The sequence below is a fragment of the Alosa sapidissima genome, chromosome 1 (genome assembly GCF_018492685.1).
Source record: "Alosa sapidissima isolate fAloSap1 chromosome 1, fAloSap1.pri, whole genome shotgun sequence".
NCBI lineage: Eukaryota > Metazoa > Chordata > Actinopteri > Clupeiformes > Clupeidae > Alosa > Alosa sapidissima.
Window position 1 is genome coordinate 55,627,333 of NC_055957.1, and position 22,181 is coordinate 55,649,513.

Here is a 22,181-nt window from a genome sequence, read left to right on the forward strand (position 1 = left end):
TTATAGGTTTACCCAGGCTAAAGTTCGTAACGTTTTCCCAACAGCTCAACTAATAAACATAAGCTAGGCTACAAACACAATAGGGGGGGAAAAAAACTTTACACATAAGTGTCTTATTTTTTATTCAACAACCTGGCTGTAGAAGTGCAATCCCAGACAAAGTTTAAGTCGTGTTAATTCCACTGTTCATCAATATTCAGTCTTCCTCAGTCATCTCCATGGTCAATATGAAACAACACAAAATAAACATCAGCCATTTATTCCTTTTTGAAAATAGGCTAAGTCACAATTACACTCGTTTTTTATCATCAGTGATCCTGTTAGCGTTATCACTGTTTTTCCAAAATAGTTATTATGATGGATGTTTCGCTCAAGCTAAGCTAGTATATTGCTGGAAAATAATAGCATTAACCTTACAGTAAAGTTATCAATCGCTTGGCTGCTTGTTGTTGTCTCTGATAAAAAAGCAGATAGCCTACTTTGAAAAGTTGGGCTTCGTCCTAGTCCAACCGCAGGCTGGCAAATCATGGCAAAAGATTGATAGTGAGCAAACCAAAGATCCTTGATTAACGTTACTGCTTGGACTTCTGCATGCGTGGCAAGAATATGGGGTTGTCTCATAGCACTGTTAGATCTGACACAAACAACAATTGACTACTTTTACCACTGCTAGGTGATAATAAAAATAATGAAACGAGCATATGATCAATATTGAGTCAACTATATCTTCTTTTCCAGCCTTACTGTAGAAATGAAGTGGCCATGGGAACAAAGTGCACCCCCATGGTTTCTAAATTTGTGCCATTCCAAAATACCTTTTTTTTCTGTAGCAGCCAGTTGACAATGAAGTAGGGAAAGGACAGTCAATTTAGCAGAATCAGCACCTTAATTAATGTCATTAGGCCTACCACCTGGGTCTGCTGTGAAAAAATGGTCTTTCGGCTCATATCCGTAATCCAGGTTTGGGCCAAATCAGTGTTTTGTATTTTAAACGCATCTCCTGACTTCCAGTTGAGTTGCGGAAATCGGACCTGGGACAAATCTGTAAACCGGTGATAAAACAACATTGCTAGCAGAGCTGAAACCGCTATCAGGAGCAGATCTGGCCCACAGTCAGATACCGTATGTCTGCTACAGGCGGATCTAAAGGCTTTTATGCGGATCCGGCCCAAAGGAAATTGCTATCTGGGTAGCCTATTGTGATGATTTTTCACGACCCAGATACGCGCAGTGCGTGATGTGCGTGTGCGGAGCGCCGACACTGCCAAGGCCACCGTGGCCTGTAAACCTCTGATTTTCAAAGGGGCATCACGACCAACGCAAGGGGCCATGGCCGTCGTGGCCACCCTGAAATTCCTACCCTGGTCAACAGTCAATATAGCGGATATAGAGGATTCACACTACTTTCTATAATGTCAATAAAGTCAATGGGTGGATTACGATCTATGGATAGATGGTGCTGTTGCTGATCTAGTTAATCTACCCATCCATGGACAGGAAATTGCTTCCATACAAACGCCTATGGCCATTGTTTTGTGATTTTTTTCGCCCGCTATTATATTTTTGCAACGTCTTTGGCACATTCCGGCCGCGGTGAAATTTTACATGTTTTTAAAATGCTTTAAAATTAAGGTGCTCCAAATGAAATGCATGTCTCACAATAAAAGAGAAGGCAACAAAATGCACTTGAAATAAAGGCCTGTGATTTGCGCAGCCTTAGTAAATAAAAGACCGGCCATAATTTGAGGATTTACTAGTCTGTCTCCTAAACATTTCTCACCCGTTAAACAGACATGCATGAAAACATTTGAAAACAAAACTCAGCCATAGGTTATTTGAGAATGATGACTCTCTTCAGCATTGTCCTAACTGTTAAAATGAGGCAGATAAGGTTGGTAAGATTGGTAAGATTATGCAGACTGTTACCATTGATACTCGCGCGCGCACACACACACATACAATATACGCCGGAGGCTTTAGACCAGAGGTATTCAATTAAACTTCACCAAGGTCCAGTTACGGAAAATTTCCTCAAGCAAAGGTCCGGAGCATCATAATGTTTAACATGCGTTTATAGGCTATGTAGGCCTATATATATATTTGGATGGATAGATGATGGATGGATGGCTGTTTAATGTGAAATAAAATTAGTAGCCTGAAAGGCAACATTCGAAATGAGGAGAAATAAGGCAAGATAAGAGTAGGCCCTAATTAGGGAAGAAAAACTGAGTAGCCTTGGCTATTTTAAGATCTTACCATGAACTTAAAATAAGATTTGAGCTGAGACAAGGATGGATATATTCCACAGCTGGTTCCAAGTTTAATTCTATTTTTTTTTTTATGTTGACCCGAAATCCTGGAAACCTTTAAGGAACATCGCGTTGTTGAGCAGTGCATGGATGTGTTAAAGAAGCCCTATGCAGGTCTGGTTATTCCTTCGCTGTTTCTGGGTTTTCGCCTGATTTGGGATCGCATTTTTCACGACATAGCTCCCCCTGTAGCTTCGGTAGCAAGTGACTGCTACGCTAAACCCCCACTAGCTAGCGAGCTAGCCATCAAGAAACCAAGCTAAACACTTACAGGGCTCACAATAAAACGGTCGAGCAAACACATTGTTCAAGAGACTATCAAACCACATTACAAAAACGAAGTTCACCCAAGGGTAGGCTACTTACAATTTCACAGAGGTGGAAAGTAACGAAATACATTTACTCACGTTACTGTATTGAGTAGTTTTTCTGTGTATTTTGTATTTTTTTAAGTAGTTTATAAAATCGGTATTTTAAATTTTACTTGATTACATTTTGAGTGAAGTATTGTACTTCGCTACATCAAAAATCCCATCCGTTACTTGAGTAAAAAAAAAAAAAAGTTAAGACTAACGAAAACGGAAAGGGATCGCAACCCCTAGTGATGATGATCAGCATGTAGCCTACAACAGGACATGAATCAAGCTGGCGCCATGCAGTCTTTCTACTGGATCACGAAATGCATCAGATTAGCCTAACCTATGAAAGTGTACTTTCCGCTATTCCAATCGGTTGTCTCAGGGAAATCGCAACCACTAGTGATGATGATCAGCATGTAGCCTACAACAGGACATGAAACAAGCTGGCGCCATGCAGTCTTTCTGAAAGTGATGGAGACTGGATCACGAAATGCATCAGATTAGCCTAACCTATGAAAGTGTACTTTCCGCTATTCCAATCGGTTTTCTCAGTTTGTTTTAGCACTAATGATTGCGGAGATATTTAAGCAAACACCATGGGATTTCGTGTTTTGACGTTTGTGCTCACCTTTCTTTGGAAAGAAGTTTATTAGCAGTTGTTTCCCCTCATTTTGATGTCTCTCTTTTTCCTGTTTTGGCCTTTGTTTTTAGTAACCTGACTTGGCTTTCTTGGAGAAAGACATTGCACCAGCAGCAAAACAATTAGCGGTCCACTACTAGCGATGCTCAACTAAATAAACAAAAGATAGGCCTATACTACCTTATGAATCGTGCAGGCGGACTAAACCATTAGCTCTTTAGCAAGGGAGAGTGAGAGTGACCTTACACAGTTTTCACTATGATTTGTATACAAAATCCAGTCAGTCAAACTTTAAATTTCGTCTGACATTCATTTTGACATTTAATTTGGAAGTTAAAATATTCAGGTAAAATAAATATATGGTGGAAATAAGTATTGAACGCTTTTTTTTTTTTTTTTCAGTAATTAGCCTAGTGAGTCTATTCGAAATTTTCACCACACATTATATTAACACACATATAAAAAATCCAAACATAAGAGTTTTGTGTATTAAAGTGGAATGACACAGGAAAAAAGTATTGAACATGCCTACTGAAATTTCTTCAATACTTTGTGGAAAATCCTTTGTTTGTAAAGACAGCTTCAAGACATTTCCTGTATGACAAAACTTATTGGTCGCAGTATCAGGTCTGATTTTGGCCCATTGTTCTAAACAGATTCCAGGGGTCCCTCTTGTGAATCCTGATCTTTAGTTACTTCCAGAACTATTTAATTGAATTGGCTGTCTTTCTGGAGCTTTCTCAGAGTGGTCCTTGGCTCTTGGAATTGACTATCCTTCTGACTCCCTGGTCAGAAATATTACGAGGAGATCCTGTGCATGGCTGGTTGATGATGCAGTGATGTTTCTTCCACTTGCAGATAATGGCTCCCATGCTGCTTACTGGAAGATTCTGATGCATCTGTAACCAGTTGTATTGATATGTTTTGCAACAATAAGGTTGCAAAGGTCTTGGGAGAGCTTTTTGCTTTTATCCATCATGAAATGTTTCTTGTGTGACACCTTGGTAATGAAAAACCTTTTTATAGCAGTAGGCTACTAACCAAGTAGGCTACTAACCAAGCTTATATTAATTTGCACAGATAGAAAGGATAACTACTCTCTATACAGATTCCAGCTCGTTCCTTCCCTTTCCTTGCCTTAGTGTTTTTTCTTAGCGTGTTCAATACTTTTCCCCTGTGTTATTCCACTTCATTACATGACTCTACTTATGGAGTTGTTTGGATTTTTATGTGTGGATTACCTGAGTTATTACTAATGCCTGGTGAAAATGTTGTGCCCCCTGTATTCCACTTTTCACGGGCCCTCTCCTCCATTGGGGCCCTATACTTCCCACATTTTCCCCCCCAGTACGATGCCCTTTAATCTGCTGAACCTTCTGCTCGTTTCCAAATATAAAAAAAACTCTCTGCAACTCAATATTGGCCTGCCTGCCTCAGCTGCCTGTGAGGGGCTTTTCAGTTGTGCTGGATTACTGTTCACTGCAAAGCGACCCAAGGATGAGTGCAACTAACTTTGAAAATCAACTACTGCTCAAACTTAAAGGAGAACTCCGGTGATTTTTCACATAGATCTCCATTTCTCAACGTCCTTTTCAGGCAAGTACCTCCACTCGGCGGCCATATTGCAACACTTTTTGGGCACTTATCGTGCATCTATTTCAGCAGAAATGCGTGTGCGTAAGGCTTCACGACACCAATCTTGCTCCAGCAGCGAGATCACAACAGATGATTGGCATGATGTCTTCACAGCACACCACATGATTGGCTCAATGTATTGACATGTCGATGTTTTGCCGCGGAAGGGTTGTGATATGTGTAGATATATGATGATATGATGTGTAGACAACGGCCATATTGGGGTTACAAACTAACCCCATGCATTACTATGGAGGATTTTTTGAGTGCTGTATCTCCTCATTAGAAAGTCTTTGGTAAAACTGGTTGTTCTGGTACCCCCCCCCCCCCCCCCCCAAAAAAAATAAAGTCACTAAGTAACTTTTACTTAAAGTACATTTTAAATGAAATACTTTTTACTTTTACTTGAATACATTTTCAGATCGGTATTTTAACTTGTACTTGAGTAATATTTCATCAAGGTATTGGTACTTTTACTTGAGTACAATATTTTCGTACTTTTTCCACCTCTGCAATTTCAACAGCAACAAAGCCAAGTCAGAGTCTGTTTTGCAGTCTTCTTAGAAACTACAATCTGACTACATTTTCGAGACGCGATTGGATACTTCCGCTGAGTCACATCTGGATTCGTTCGGGACTGGACCAGAAAGTTGCATATTCGGTTTTTCTGCGAAGAAGCACTAGGGGGAGACGAAGCACCCACCAAACGACCCAAAAAGTGTTGTAGAACCATCAGAACGACTCTCAACCTGCATAATTAAGGTCATTTTTGCTACAATTGTTGCATAGGGCTTCTTTAAGATTGTGGTGGATCAATCATATTGCCCTCTTAATTAAATCGTAAATATTCTGTGGTCTCAGTTCACTGTTGAATGGGTAGGCCTAGCTTCAAATTGCCGCTAGGTGCTTCAAATTGGTGCTTTTAACAATCACCTGTCTCAGAATATGAAGAAGAGTCGGTCCAGGGTAATTCCGTGCAAAACTGTCACGGTAGCCTATTTATTTGACGCAATGCCAACACAATGCCATGGTAGCCTATTTATTTGACGTTATGGACGTGACAGTTTTGCGTGGTAATTGCCTTTGGTAATTGTTATATAAAGCTCTGTTCTCGCTGTCTAGCTTTCTCCCCTTTGAGCAATCCATGATTTGAAAATAACTTACTTATCGCTAACTTACATATCCATCTGATTGTTTCTTGTCCTGTCTCCTCTCCTTGCTCGTTTTCCCTGTCAGGCTAGTGAGTCTCTTCACCATAGTAACTTCACTCACTGACTTGACTTTTCAGAATGCACAGATTTCACTGGCTGAGTAGCAGCAAGTGATTTGATTCCTGAAGCTACTGAAGTATATGCTATCCAAAGCTACGAAACATTTAGCGCAGCTTTAAAATCTTCCGTGAAAATATAAATTATTATGGTCCGGGTCCGGATAGGATCACGTCAGGGTCCGGACTCGGACCGCTGTCCGCCATTTGACGACCTCTGCTTTAGACTATAGTCTTTCTACATGGGTTTAGTTAATGATCGGGCTATAATAATACCACACTTTATTACACAGCTCTTCACAATGCAAGTAGAACGCTCCATTGACTTGAATGGGATTTTCCAAAGTTCTAGCGGAGGACCTCTGAAAAAAATAATGACTGCTGTCAATGGCAACTGAGTCTGTGCTTCTAATTCAGGTCTTTCATATCACTCCGCAACTACTGGAACTTCATTCAAAAGTGAAAAGCAGACGGTTGATCAGCTGTGTTCTAAAGAATGTTTGATTCAAGTTCAGCGTGTGTTGTTGCAAACTATTTGTTTCTCAGCAAAAGCCACGATGAATGGTAACAAATAGGCTATAGCCTAGCTTGGAGAGTTTATTGTTTCGTTTTGGCAAGTAGCCCTGTAGTAAGCAGTATAATGTATAGAACGCCTCCGCTGCGCGTCGGGGTCCGGTTTGCCCTGTCGGGACTTATTTTCCCAATAATGACCAGCATTCTATACATTACTTAATAGTGGTTGGTGTAAACCGGGACATTTGTTTTGATGCTTTTTAATGAGATAGGGCAGTGGAGAATGACAGGAAGCGAGTGGGAGAGAGAGTCGGGGTAGGATCCGGAAAGGACCATGGGGCGGGAATCAGACCCGGGTCGCTGGCGTACGGTGTAGGCGCACGGTGTAAGGTATCTTATCAGGAAACTTACAAAAAGTCAACACACCAGTTCGCCTCAGCTTGCCACCATTCACTCATTCGTCTTCATTAAGATTCCCGGTAGAATTTTCAGTCTTTTTGGCCTCTATGTGTCGAGTTACATAGTCTGTTCTTGGTCTTGGATTTTGTGAAATAAATTTCTAAATACATGTTACTTATACTGTAGTCCGGTGCGATATGTTTTTTCCCCTCTTCATCAGGCATTTTTTGACCGATGCGACTTATAGTCTGGAAAATACGGTACCTTACCAAAAATCACTATGAGACGTATTCCCCTCAGATGGTACCTACCAGCCCCTCTGTTTAAGGACTAAATGGTACATGTTCATTTTGTTATAGTTTTGTTCTACAAGAAAAGGAGTTCAGCAGTCAGCAGAGGTACTTGCCAAGGATGCCAGATTCGTTATGAGCATTGATCATAAAGAAAGGTAAATGATCTTTTAAAGTAAAATAATTACACTATCATACCCATTTCATTTCATACATGCATTTTTCCATTTTTTTTAATTAAAGTGATCATCATTGGCTGTATTTCAGGCTGGTCAAATATGCAGATTCTCTAATTGACTCTAAACTAAAAGGTTAGTGAATTCACTGTATTGAGTTTAAACTTATTCAAGTAGCTGAGCACTAGACTCTGTTGAAAATATATTTATTAGATGTTCCAAGACTGGAAATTAGTTCCACATTTAATCATACTGTGTAACACCACAAAACTGACCAGTCAAGAATCTGACCTCGTCTCACCTGTGAACTCACTCTGTGAAAGTTTTAAGTTGTAAACTACTAACTGATTTTGCTGACAAGTGGATTGTGAGAAATGTATTGTTTACTTGCTGTGCATTGTTAACATATCCTCCTAATCAAATGTACATAATCTGTTTCAGATTTAGTTTTGTTTGGTGTTGGATATCATCATGCAGGCATTGATGTATCTGACAGGAAAGTGATTGAAGATGCTTTTACAAAGGGAGATCTACCTGTACTCTGTAAGTGTTTCACTATAATTATGACTTTTATATTACTATTATGTTATTTTCCCCCACAAATTTTTGATTATCGATTCATGGGACTCCAAAAGACAGGGGCACACGAAACATGGTGGGAATTTAGCCCCACTAGACTGATAAGGGAATAGAGGCCCTCTGGGGCCACACAGTGTTTGTGGAATAACTTGACAACCGTTTTTGTGGTATGTTGGTCTTTGGGACATGCATCAACATAGCCCATAATAGCACATACATGGTGTAGCACCACCTAGTGAAAGTCATAAATTTGACATGTTGGATCACTACAACAACTTCTGGATGTCAACTTTCATGAAATACAGTCTATAGGGGATGCTGCCCATGGGCGTAGGTTTAGGGTGGGACGCTAGGGACTTGTCCTAATCAATATTTTGAGATGACAAAAATGTCCCCACCAATATTTTAGTGAAACCGGCTGAAACCGAAGGGGTTTATCTGACAGGCACAACAGCGTCAAAGCATAGCATAGGCCTACTTCACTTTGTGGTGACATTGGCAGAAAAGTGAGCGAGTGTGTCGGTATAAGTTATCAGGGATGTCCCTTTGCCCTTCAGCATGCATATTTTGCCCCTTTTGTGCTTTGTAGATCAGCTATGCCACCAAAGAAGAAAAGGAACATTTAAAGCTTTTTCATTATGCAGAGTCTAATAGGCAAAGTAACTAGCCATACAAACTGGCAACTGGTGACCAGGCTTTCAAATGCGGATTTAACTGTGGAAAATAGCATTAACTGTTAGGATATTACCCAGGATATTGTCACAGCTAAACCTAGCTTTTGTAATCGTTCAACCAAGGTTAGGAGTCATGTTGAATAAGGGTGGGCTGCAGGACAGTCGCATAAAGCACAGAATAAAAGTTACCATGTCATTGACTGTTAATTGGGCTACCAGTCTTGCAGTCACAATAAACAATGGATTTTCCTGTTCCTATATTCTGTTTATGTAGGCTAATGTATTTGTGAATGTAGCCTGCACAATGCAAAGAAATAAAACATAAACTATGGTACATTTCCATACTCTAGAAATTAACATCGCGAGACACTTATCTCATCTATGATCTCATCCCAGAAAGATTTTTTTTGACTTTGACTTGTTTATGTGAACTTTAATTTTATCTAATGACATAGCAAACATGATGAATTGAATCTACATATCCTTGCACTATGCAAAACTATTTTCCACTGCCTAAAACCGTGAGACTGAATTGTGTTACTTTCCTCTTAAAGTGACAGGCACTCAATTAGGTCAATTACAGACCACAAATGTGATGATATTAAAGAAAAGTTATAATTTAAATATCAATATGATGTATTCAAATTACTAAATATGTTTAGCTATTAGTAATAACAATAAAAAATTCATATGAATTCCAAAATATGAAAACCTATGACAACCATCACTTTCTGTGTGTACACTGGGCAGTGCTTCGACTTAGTCAGCTTCACTCGCGGTCCGCGCGTGGGATCACGCGGTATCACGCGACTTTAATTTGTATTTTTCCAGTGACGCTGCAACGATGCTGCAACAACCCAAACAACTGGTAGAGGTCTCAAGTGAGCAGGGTGTCTCGTAAAAAGAAATGGAGCCTGGAAAACCCTACACAGACTTCACTACAGACTTTAGCAGACTGGTTTAGAAAGAATTTAATAGCCAGAAATATGCCTGCTCTGCCCTAATAAAGAAATATTTGGTTAAACATTCTGGTTTTCTCCGAGTGCAACGATGATAGACAGATATCATTTGGACAAAATATAGAGCATATTAACCTCCATTGCTCAGCAAAATGCCTTCCTGTTACAGTGGGTCCCAGTTAAAAATTGACACTTCATTCACGATCATGGTGAATGGTGAAATGTAAGTACAACTGCAGCCGCTTGGGGGCAGCATAGTCCGCTGTGGAGTTCCACGGTCGAACCAGACGGCGCATTCGACAGCAAGGGCTGTGATTGGCCGAGTTTTCAGTGCGTTTCTCTGTGTTTTTAGCAGCCCCTGCAACATGCTAGTCCACTGTAGCCTAAGCCTTGTACATGATGTTAAACATAGTTTTGGATTCAGTGGCAAGATTTCTTGATTGTACAGTGTCTGTCTCTCAGTAATGTTTTAAAATGAGAGCTTCGTCAGCTGGCAGTAGGCTACTTTGTCGGTAGTCATGAGAAGTTCGCTTGCTAACAGAACATAAATATGCTGCCCAGAAACCTTGTGAATAGTTCTGATTTTTTTTACTACACTAACGAGGTTGAAATATAGACTTTGCCTACAGCATCTCCTTAACAGTAATGTTAACAAAATGACAGCATTCATATGACAAAGAAAAACGAATTCGGTCACTCAAGACTGTGCCACAGCAACCAGTGTAGGCTACAGTCCTACCCAATAGGCCTACTCGAAGCAGATAGCATTGTCTGACGGTCGAGTGGGTTAATGCACGTATTTTCCAGAACAGGTCTGCAACTTTCAGGTAGTTCTGAGCTCGAATCTAGGCAGGAGCAGAGCCATATAAAGGCCTAGGCCTATTGTTATCATTTTTTGCAAGGTGTTGCTCCTGGCAATACTTGTTTATAAGACGTTTGGTGATTAATTGATAGCTGTTTTTGGGACACGTTAAACATTCTTTATAATGAGCGCATCTGGGGAGTAAAACGACTGTTACGCGCTGTTACAAATGTAGGCTACAATGATTGCAATACAAAAATATGCGCGTGTTAGTTTAGTTAGTTTTGTGATGTTTTGCACTTTTGCCTCATGTGTTTTCAGGTTTGAGGGCTTTTTTGGTAAGATTGACCTTGGTTAGACTCTGCATATGTTATTTCTCCGTATGGAAAATAAAGTCAATTTTCGACACACGTCTGTTATTAGTTCAATAACAAGTGTTGCTTGTTAAAACATGTGACTAGTGAAACTCAAATGATTTTAGAAATATTTAGCCAAAGCCAAAAAGTGTTAGAGAGAAGGAGAGACGCCGGTGCAGCTCAGATGTCTTCTTAATTTTCTTTATTCTTTAGTAAAAGGTGCAGAACATTATTAAACTTTGACTAACGTTGTTCGTTAGTCAAAAACATCGACACATCGAAATGTTAGTCAAAGTTTAATAATGTTCTGCACCTTTTACTGAAGAATAAAGAAAATTAAGAAGACATCTGAGCTGCACCGGCGTCTCTCCTCTCTAAAATATCTGTCCTGGCCTGGTTGCAACGGATTGTGGCCAAACGACAGAAGCGCGGAAAACCCTCCTTTGTCTACCAAAAAGTGTTACTTTGTGCCCCGCGCTCCCCCACTGCTTGTGAAAGAAGGGGATGGGGGAGGGGGGCTTAACGTGAAAAAGCTTAATGTCACAAAACGGCAACGAGTCGTTTTAGGCTACAGGCCTTCATAATGGTAGGCTACAGGAAGTGGGGGGAGGGTATGGGATGACCAGAGCCGTCATCTATCGTCTTTCCAGGCACACAGCTCGTTATATAGCCTATCGACTGCCTTAACAGATAGGCTTTGCTCTTGGGTTTGGCCTTACAGCGAACTCAATGCTCTTGTTGCTTGCAGTTTGTTAAATAAAGCGATGCAGATTACATTATTTATTTCTGATTAATTGCGTCTTTTGATGTATTTTGCAACATTTGCTTGTTAGGCTGGGCTACTGTCAATGTCCTGTACAGGTCAATGTTCAACAATTGCTGGTGTAGGCCTAGGCTATTAATCAATTATTTATTTAATTAAGGGGCTACCGGAGGAGTTTTGGGAGCGTTAGTCAAAAAAGACGTGACCCTCCCTCGCCAGCAAGATTTTTTTCTATGACCCTCCAAAGTGATTGAGAAAAAACGCATGACCCTCCCCTCCCAACAATTTATTGATGCCTTCTGTAGGCTACTGGGTCAATTTGGGAGCTTGCATGCTACGACACCTTCCTTGAAATGCCTTGAAAAGGCTGTCTGCACAATTTCACAAATAATCACCGGGACCGAAACAAACCTGTCAACTTTTCCCGGGTTTATCGAGTATTTTAACTTTTTCCTCGCTGTCTTAGGAGGAGCTGCAGGGACGTCGCAAGGGGGGCGAGGCCCTGTGCGAACTTGACAGATGGTGCGAGGCCCTGTGCGAACTTGACAGATGCATGAACTTACGTGCATGAAATCATGCGATGGCTTACTTTACACATAGCCAAGGCTACTGTCGGTGCATTTTACTAGCCTAGTCTAATAAGCTACACCAGCTTGTCTTTAATAGGGAAAATTGTATAGCCTATATCATTAGCTGAGTCACATATTTGGCCATATGGTGTTTATCATGGCTACATCACAAAACCAAATAGTGTAACAAAGGCGAACTCTTTAACAGGGGAAATTAATTGGGCATGAATCATTGTGCTGAACGGTATTTGTCAATGAGCAGAAACACACACGACATTCAAACTGTTGATAAGATGTGCACTATGGAAACTGGTCTGTAGGCTAACATTGGACAAATAAATGACACTGACTCACCATATCCTGACTCTGAAAAAACATTGTCTTGCTTTGCCGCAAACTCAGCAATGAAATCATAGGCCAGTTTGCAGGTAGCATAACGTCTTTTTCAATTTATAGAAGGGAGAGCCCAGTCTCTCCTGTGACATTGAGGTGCGCAAATAGTTTTTAATAGCCTGTTCAACTTCGAAAAGCTTCACCCGATGCCAGTCACTGATCGCAATGTCAAATTTCGGGAAGCTTTGTTCAATCTTTTTAAGTTTTAAGTGCAGTAGGCCCCTATCTGCCCTCTTTGGAATTATATCTCGAGCCTTTTAAGGTCCAGTGCGTTATGTCCTGGGATTCGGACGTGCTCAAAAAGAAAATAAAAACCACTTTTTTATAGATGGTTATGAGGAGCAATATGAGTCTGAACTCCGTGTCATTCAGACTCAACCCTCTTGTTGCTTTGATATCTTTTTCGTTGTCGTTTGAACGTCGGCAAGCAGGCATGTTGCGGTTGCAATTTAAGTGAAATTTCTACAGTAGGAACATGCAACATGCTTTTTAGGCTGGGCTACTGTACAGGTAAATGTTCAACAATTACTGGTGTGCAGGCTATAATCAATTAGCTAAATCATTTGTCCAGCTGTTTAAAAAAAAATTGTGCTACATTCAAACGCAAAAGGTGCTTTGATATCTTTTTCGTTTGAACGTCGGCAAGCAGGCATGCTGCGGTTGCAATGAATGAGGATAATTGGTTTTATCTGCGGATTTATTTTTTGCATTATTTTGAATATGACTCGCTCCAGTCTCAACAGCACGTCTACTTTTTCCACACGCATCTAAGTTCTAACACACATCCCCTCTCGCTTTCTCTCTTTCCATCCCTGCGCATGGGGCTTTCTTAGAGGAGCTGCACCATTTTACTACAATTGCATCTACATTTTCATATTAGAAGGTTTTGTCTGTTTAAGTGTAAGCTTAAACTACCGTGATCAATTTAAGTTCCCGTGCCCCCGCTGAAAATCTCATGCGCTTATCGTTACACTATCAAATCTATAAGTAACCATGACAAATAGGGTATAAGATATATAAACTCACGCTATTGTATTATCATATATGTTTGTTAATGGCTCACTGCGTCATGGAAGCAGTTAAGTCAAATCGCATCAAAAATAGTAGTGGTAGATTCCTAAGTGACACCTTGTGGTTGTTTGTGTCAACTGCAGTTTGTGCCATTTCTGCTGAGAAAATGGGGTGCGAGATTCATGAAGGAACCCGTCCAAACTTAACTGGGACCCACTGTAGTAGTATTAGGCAGTATGCAGTCAGATAGGTCACCATGGGCATATTTGGATTAGCTTCAGATGGATTCACAAATAAATAAATTAGCCTACATTTGGCAGGATACTTGATATACAGGCTAAATGCAAATATGGCAATGTATTATATTATTTTACATTAACAAAATGTAGGGAAATAGAACAGACTCAAAATAATGTAGGCACTGATCTTTAAAATCCTGTTTCCTGTAGCCTAAATGTTGTCAGTCATTCTTGATATTCGCAATTGGTGCACTGGCATGTTTAACTGTTAGCTGCAGTATAATGTTAGATTATGTGTAAGTTAAGTACAGAACTGACTGTGCGCCCAAATTTTTGTCTGTGCTCCTAATTTTTTTAACTTGGGCGCACAAGTGCTCCTGGAAAAAAATGTTAGTGTAGAGCCCTGCCTGGCTGGCTCGCCAACTTTCTGCAACCTGCACAACAGGGTAATGGCCTATACTTGTGCAGGGACAGTCTATAGTCTAATATCTAGGTTCAGTGGCGATTGGTGTAGGTTTTTACTAAACCAGATTCTAGTACTCACCCCAAAGACAACACACGCACTCATGGATAAAGTTTATAATAAAAATATATAGTTTATTTCACAGGTCAAAGTCATTCAATTCAGTTTTCAAGTTATTTCAATATCAATATTAAAAGAGATGTATTGTGTTATATCTGTTTACTATTCTATTATGCTATTTTATATGTTCTATTCTAATATTCTATTTATTGTATTTATATATCCATGTACTACTTTAGATTTTTGTTCTATTTAATATCTAAGTCTAATTGTATTTTCCTTTTTAAATACTATTAATATATTATCCTAACCTTATACTATACTATATTACCTAATATCTTGTCTTATATTTATTATCCAATATTATTATATAGTATAAATTAAACAAAATAAAACCCAACCCAAAACAAAATGTGAGTGCACTCAAGAAAATAATAAAGAAAAGAAAATAAATGAAAAGGGGAAATGGTTCAGTCCAACTTGTGCAAAGTGCAATGTCCAGATCCTACCACAATCACAAGGGTAAGGGGATGTGTAGCCTAACAGGCAGTCCAAAAGGAAGGGGCAAGTTGATGTAGATGGTGACGACGGTGAATCCAAATCCAGGACGATAAGGGAAATCCAGAAGGTATCCAAGAGTTCCAGGGCAAGGCAACGGGGTTTGTTCGGAGTACAACAAAAACCAGTCTGCACAAAATTGTACAGATTCCTTATTCATTTCAATCCCTATCATACAATAACACAAAATACTAAATATAACTAATTTCTGAGTTTGATTAACAGCAGCAGCATATTGCTGTAGGAGCAGTCTAATAAATGTCATTGCAGCCAGGCTGCATGACAGCCAGACAGCGTTATTAAATCTGTCCACGTCTAGCTTGGTTGCTATGGCTTCCGTGGACACCATGTAGCCTGAGTCGGTGGCTAATGGCAACCGGAGCTTACAATTCTTTTAACAAGCACATTATTATATTAAATTGTCTAAATTTCATACATTAAATAAACTCTATGGTTGATCTATAGATCGGGTGTTCTGACTGGTTTTAAATGTCTAGCAATCAAATTGGAATTACCGATACAATTTTAGCTGGGCTAGCTTAGGTTTCAAGTGTTCAAGGTTTGCTCACCAGGATTCCAGTACCATACAAAATACAAGGGAAAAGTCTTCTTTCTTCTTTTCTTTTCAAAGGGTGATTATCTGTTTTCGGATAAAATTAAGATGTACTAAATAATTGGCTCTGATTACATAGAACATGTAAATCTGTTTGCGTTCAGCTGTGACTTGCGACTCACCAAAGCTTTGTGCGGGGGGAAAGAGGATCTTTATATTGTTTTCCAATGTTCGTTTTTAAGTATCCAAGTGTCCAAGTGTCCGTAGTTCCAAGTATCTATTATGATTTCGAAGTCGTCCGTATTTTAAATCTTCTCAATCTTTCTCTCCGTCTCTCATCAGACGTAGTGCTACTTCTTCTTCATTTACCGATTGACGGTTTTCTGTTGTTTTTTAACATTTGTCTCGTGCACGCATCTAGGGGCTACCAGGGAATTATTGCGCATCATAATGGGAAGTGGCAATTCATTGGGTTACATATGTGTAATTACACTAGTGGTGAATGCAGTCACAATGAATTGCCAATACACCCTGGAAATAATTTAATATAATAATCAAATATTTATTTAATAACTAGATGTACCGCATAGCGGTACAAAATATGACCGCCACTCAGTCCTATATATCCGTTCCGCGAAAAAAAATCACACTTCAATTTGGCTCCATATTTTACTCCATCCCCCACTCTTGAAACTTTTGTGTATGCTTGTTTGGCATGCCTGAGTGTGTGTGTGCGGCTGCACAGAAAGTAGCCTACTGGTGCTGAAAAGGTGAATAGATTGTAGAATAGCCAAAGATATAGCATTGTTATAAAACCTTTAAAATCTCTAAACAATCACAAGTAGGGCAGTTCATCACAGTTCATCCATTGCAACTGGATTGATGAAAGGTCACTTACACCTGTAAGCTACATTGTATTTGGGAAAAGCAAAAGGTATCAGCATAATGTTATTTATTTATTTATTTATAAACAAAAACATCTCTGTCAGTTCCATGCCGTTTTCAACAGCTATCAAAAACAAAGGTCATTTTTGGATGGATGGATTTTTTGTGAATGTTTCTTCTTCTACATAAGATTTTAGTCATCTTTAGTTCATGTAATACTTTATTGTCAATGCACAAATTAAGTAACAGTAGTCTGAAATGTTATTGTTAATGCACAAATGAAGTAACAGTAGTCTGAAACGAAATGCTGTTTTACATCTAACCAGTGGTGCAAATAACTGACATGTCCAAATGGGCCTTGATGAAATGCGTCGCTAGACTGTTCATACACATTTTAACGGGCCAAAGTTGAAGAGCTGTTGTCCGTTATTGTTCGTGCAAATATAGGCTGATTCATATTCCCTTGCATTGTGTAACTGAGGTCCATGGCTAGTCTGGCTTTCACCAGACCAAGCTCAATCTTTTAAGAAATCAAAAAATAAATAGCGGGCAGATCAGGCTGGGTTCACCCAGCCTAGTCCATAGGCACCCGATATTGTTTAATTTTCCGATTGAGATATCCACGCTCTGGCTATTCTAAATGCAAAAATGCATCAGGGAGTTATGACAAAACTGTAACTAACAAACTAGATCCTAATAGAAAGCTGTTAGCTTCCCTAAGCTACAGGTAGGCTTATAATGTAGGCCTATTTACAACATAAATTGTCAATAGGCTATGCTGGCGACACAAATAAAATCTACTTTGGAAACCAATGGCTTACGCCTTACAGTATCAAGCGGACTTAAACTGCCATATCGTGGCGAAAAGTTGTAATAAAATTCACGTAGCTCCATGAGTCAAGGAAAGCGCGAATGAAGTAGCCACTTCTAAATGGGACCCACTACACAGTAGCTTAAGGTGTGTTGCTAAAGCAGCCATAATGAAATGAAGGTGTCATTGTTTGGATACTTCACACACACATGCTTTTTAATTTCACAGACTACAACTACCAAGCTGGAATCAAAGCACATCGATTCCCCTCTCACACCCTGCACGCACTTAAAACAAAATAAACAGGCGTCTCAGTCTCACGCATGTATAGGCAAAACTATCAGACCGGTGTAACGTTGGTAAATCTTCCATTGCACAGAATGATTTTTGTAGCACGTGCAACAAATGACAGTCGAAAGATACAATTACAGTGCTGCTATCAATTTGCTTGATATAACCGCATTTATAGTTTTCTACAAATGCAATCAATCAAATTGGCCTCCATCACTCAACCAACGCTAACGGTAACATTACTTAGGTCCATATTGATATTATAAGATTAACGTACCTGCAGTAAAAACCAAGCATGTCCGATAAACATCCTCAGATTTATTTCCGCTTCAATAAGAAATGGGAATTACATTTCATGTGAACATCGTCCTATCCTTATTAGACGTTCTCTGCGGTAAACTAAGTCCTTGTAGGAAGCGTCCATTGTTTTTTCAACCCACTTTTAACTTCCAACAAAATTACGTCTCACTGCAACGATGCACCATCTAGTGGACAAACGACTACTTATCGCCAATACTGGAAATGCAGCCATGATGATGATGATTAATATTTATTTTGGCTTTCTTTTAATCCTACTGAATTTGTAATTATGTATCGGCCGTTCTAATACCGATAGTATGTGGGTGCATGTGTGTGTGTGCATGTGTATATGTGTGCACCGCCATCTACAGGCCAATGAGTGTACAGTCACTAAATGTACACATCACCTAATTTTTTTTAGACCCCCCCATGGATGAAATTCTACGAAACTTGGCATACCCCCAGAGAATGCCAGGTCAATCTATAAAATTTGGTGCAGTTCTGAACATCTTAACTGAAGATAGGGGCGATTAAAGGAGAATAATATTGCATTTTCATTTTTTACCGGGGGGTTGCAAATCACAAATGAGTGATTATGGGCCAGGTTGATGTGGGCCCTTGAGACCAACATACCATAAAAGATTCTTCATCCTCAGTGCCACGGTTCAGGTAGTTATTTAGGAAAAACTGCTTTTTTTGCGGTTCGGGGGGCCCAGCGCGGGGGGGGGAGTGGCCCCCGGGGACGAAACAAAATTTTTCCGTAAAAGTCTAGTGGGGCTACATACCCACCAAATTTCATGTGGTTCGGTGTCCCGGGTATCGTTGAACAAAAATTCAGGAAGTAGATGACGGGGGGGAAAAAAAAAAAATTTTGACAATCCCTATTTGACCGCTTCGCTAGCGGCGGTCATAATAATAGCCACGGAATAAAAGTAACAACCCAGCGAGCGAACAATTCACTCAAGTGGAACAGGACAAAACCGAACGTTAACGCTAACCTTAACGACGTTCGTTAATGGTTAGCCAACACAGTTAGCTTAAGCCACAGTTATCAGTATGGGAGACGATACAATATAAGTTACACAACTCAAATTAAATCACCATACACAAATCACAACAATAGTATTAATCATATATAATAAAATAACCCAACCCCCCAAGCGCTTGCCGTTGGAGCTCGTTGGTGCACAGAATGCCAGCTCCTTAGCTGCAGGCAGGGCAGCAACCGCTGCGATGAACGTCCGACTCACCGGTCGCTTGAGGCGATAACCCAGTGTGTGGGTAGTCTAGTGTGTCTGTAACACACGGTTGAGATTCAGCTCAGCCGGAGTGACACCAGTAGACTCCTGGACAGCAGAGTTAATTGCAAACCGGAATTCAGGTAGGTAGACATCCCATCTTTTATGATTTAGACCAACATAGGAGGCAATCATAGTTTTTAAAGTACGATTCACCCTCTCCGTCAAATTGATTTGCGGGTGATACGCAGACGTAAACCTTTGATGGACACTCCAGCCTTTACAGGTCTCCTTTATGACGGTAGCTACAAACTGCGAGCCCTGATCTGATAAGAGGTACTCAGGTACCCCCCAGCGGGTCAGTATTTCATTCACCAGGGTCTTGCTGATTGTTTCACCGGTGGCTTGGCGCAAGGGGAAGAGCTCAATCCATCTGGAGAAATAGTCCACAAAAACGAGGAGATATTCATTCAGTCTAGAACTTCTGGGAAGTGGTCCCATGATGTCGACCCCGAGCATCTCCCACGTTCTGGAGGTGACAGTTTGTTGGAGCTTTCCACCAGCCTTCCGACCCTCTGGTTTGTACATCTGACAGGTCTGACAATTCTGTAGGTAATTGATATTAATTAATAGGTAATCTCGACTCAGCTTTGGCCAGTACACCACAGAATGTAAATGGCGGTAGGTCTTAAATCTGCCTAGATGACCAGCTAGGGGATCATCATGGTAAGCCTGCAGTAACTGTGGACTGCGATGCTGGCACATAGGCCTGATACAAAGTACGATGAGACAGCTCAAGGAATCTGTAGACCTTATCTTCCAGGATGGCCATTTTTGTGACGGCATTGATGGATTTCTCCCCATCCTCCAAGATTCATAAAGAGCAAGAACCTCCATTTTCTCTAACTGGGGCGTCTGGGCTCTAGTCTGGACAGTGGCACAGGTAGCCTGTAGTCCATCACCCTCTAGAGGAGCCCGGGATAACGCGTCAGGAATGAGTTGTATTTTCCCTTGCGATACTCCACTGAGAAAGAGAACTCTTGCAATCGTATAGCCAAGTGGATGAGTCTTGAGCTTGGTTTATTAGTCTGAAAGACCCAGACCAAGGAGGCATGGTCGGTGACCACAGTAAAGTGACGACCCTCCAGGTAGTATCGCCAACGCTCCAAGGCCCAAACCACGGCAAGACATTCCAGTTCGGTTGCAGAGTAGTTCCTTTCAGCGGAGTTAAGGGAGCGGCTTGCAAAAGCCAGCACTTCTTCCTTCCCAAGTCCTGTTCTCTGGGTAAGCATTGCGCCCAAGCCCACCTCACTTGCATCAGTATAGACTATAAACGGGTAATTGAAGTTAGGATGGCCCAATACTGGAGGAGATACCAGGTGCTGCTTGAGCTCCTCAAAAGCCTGCTGACACTCCTGGGTCCACCGAAACTTGACCCCTTTTCGCTTCAATGCATCGAGTGGCACAGCAATCTGGGAGAAATTGGGGACGAACCGGTGATACCACCCTGCCATCCCGACAAATCTCTGAAGAGCCTTAAGAGTGGTAGGAACTGGGAAGTCTTGCACAGCTTTGATTTGAGTATATATACTTATACAGTATAAGTATAAGTATATATACTCTTTTGATCCCGTGAGGGAAATTTGCATTTATCCCAATCTGTGAATTAGTGAAACACACACAGCACCCAGTGTACACACAGTGAGGTGAAGCACACACTAATCCCGGCGCAGTGAGCTGCCTGCATCAACAGCGGCGCTCGGGGAGCAATGAGGGGTTAGGTGCCTTGCTCAAGGGCACTTCAGCCGTGCCTACTGGTCGGGGTTCAAACCGGCAACCCTCTGGTTACAGGTCCGAAGTGCTAACCAGTAGGCCACGGCTGCCCCCGGATCTGCCTGGATTCCTTCAGCTGATACAGGGTGTCCCAGAAATTTCAGACTTTAGGCAGAACTGGCTTTTTTTCATGTTCACCGTCAGGCCAGCTTTTCTGAGGGCATCAAGAACCTGCTGGATGTTCTGGAGGTGTTGCTGGACATCTCTGGAATAAATAATGATGTCGTCCAGGTACATAAAGCAGATTTTTCCTTTAAGGTCAGCCAAGACTGTCTCCATTAAACGTTGGAACGAGGCTGGAGCGTTCCGCAGTCCAAACGGCATAACCTTAAAGTGGAATTGGCCTTCTCGGCATACAAAAGCAGTTTTCAGCCGACACTCCTCCGCCATCTCCACTTGCAAATAGCCACTGTTTAGGTCAAGGGTGGAGAAGATGGTGGCTCCTGCTAAGGATTCAAGTATTTCGTGGATGGTGGGTAGTGGGTAGGCATCTGGGAGAGTGATAGCATTCAATCGTCTATAGTCTACGCAAAACTTGCCCACTTTATGTGGTATAATAACAACTGGAGCAGCATAGGGTGATGATGAAGGTTCAATAATGTCGTTGTCCAACATGTCTTGGACCAATCCCTTGACAACAGTTTGTTTTGCTGGAGAAAGCCTGTAGGGTTTTTGCTTGATGGGCATTTCATGGGTGAGAAGAATTTTGTGCTGTAGCACCGTGGTTCGCCCTAGCCTAGTGGTACACACATCATCATTAGTCTGGAGCAGGTTGTACAACAGGTTTTTCCCAACCGGGTTGAGCTGTGCTTGATCAATCACTTCCTCCCATGTGTCCTCTTGCTGCCACTGAGCCGACATGGCAGATGGCGGCACTGCTGAAAAGAAGGCGAAGGTAACAGAGGCTAAACTTTTGACTGGCTGCAACATGAAGTTAAACTTCTCTTGGGGTCTTGAAGGGAACCAGTATTGCTGTTCCAGGACATTGATTTGTATGCCACTACGAGATAAGAAGTCAAGGCCTAATACCATGGGGAAAGCAAGAGACTGAGCAGGTAAGACAACACAAGGCAGAACACATGAATGGCCGGAGACACAGAGGGTAAGTTCAATCCAGCCTAATGGTTGCTTTGCAGACCCATCTGCCAAGAATAATGGCCCATTCCACCATGGATTCAGCATTGTAGAGGTTCTGAGGTCTTTCCACAGGCGCTTGTTCAGACAACACAAGGCAGAACACATGAATGGCCGGAGAC

General features: G+C 41.1%; 1 protein-coding gene across 1 annotated transcript in view; it reads left to right on the forward strand.

The window, feature by feature from the left end:
• Window positions 1-22,181, forward strand: part of hfm1 (helicase for meiosis 1) — a 361,977-nt gene that overhangs the window by 102,224 nt on the left and 237,572 nt on the right. The window contains exons 11-13 of the mRNA XM_042091457.1: window positions 7,482-7,570; window positions 7,680-7,723; window positions 8,030-8,131. Of these exons, the coding sequence (XP_041947391.1) occupies window positions 7,482-7,570; window positions 7,680-7,723; window positions 8,030-8,131 (235 nt within the window). The remainder of the gene's footprint in view (window positions 1-7,481; window positions 7,571-7,679; window positions 7,724-8,029; window positions 8,132-22,181) is intronic.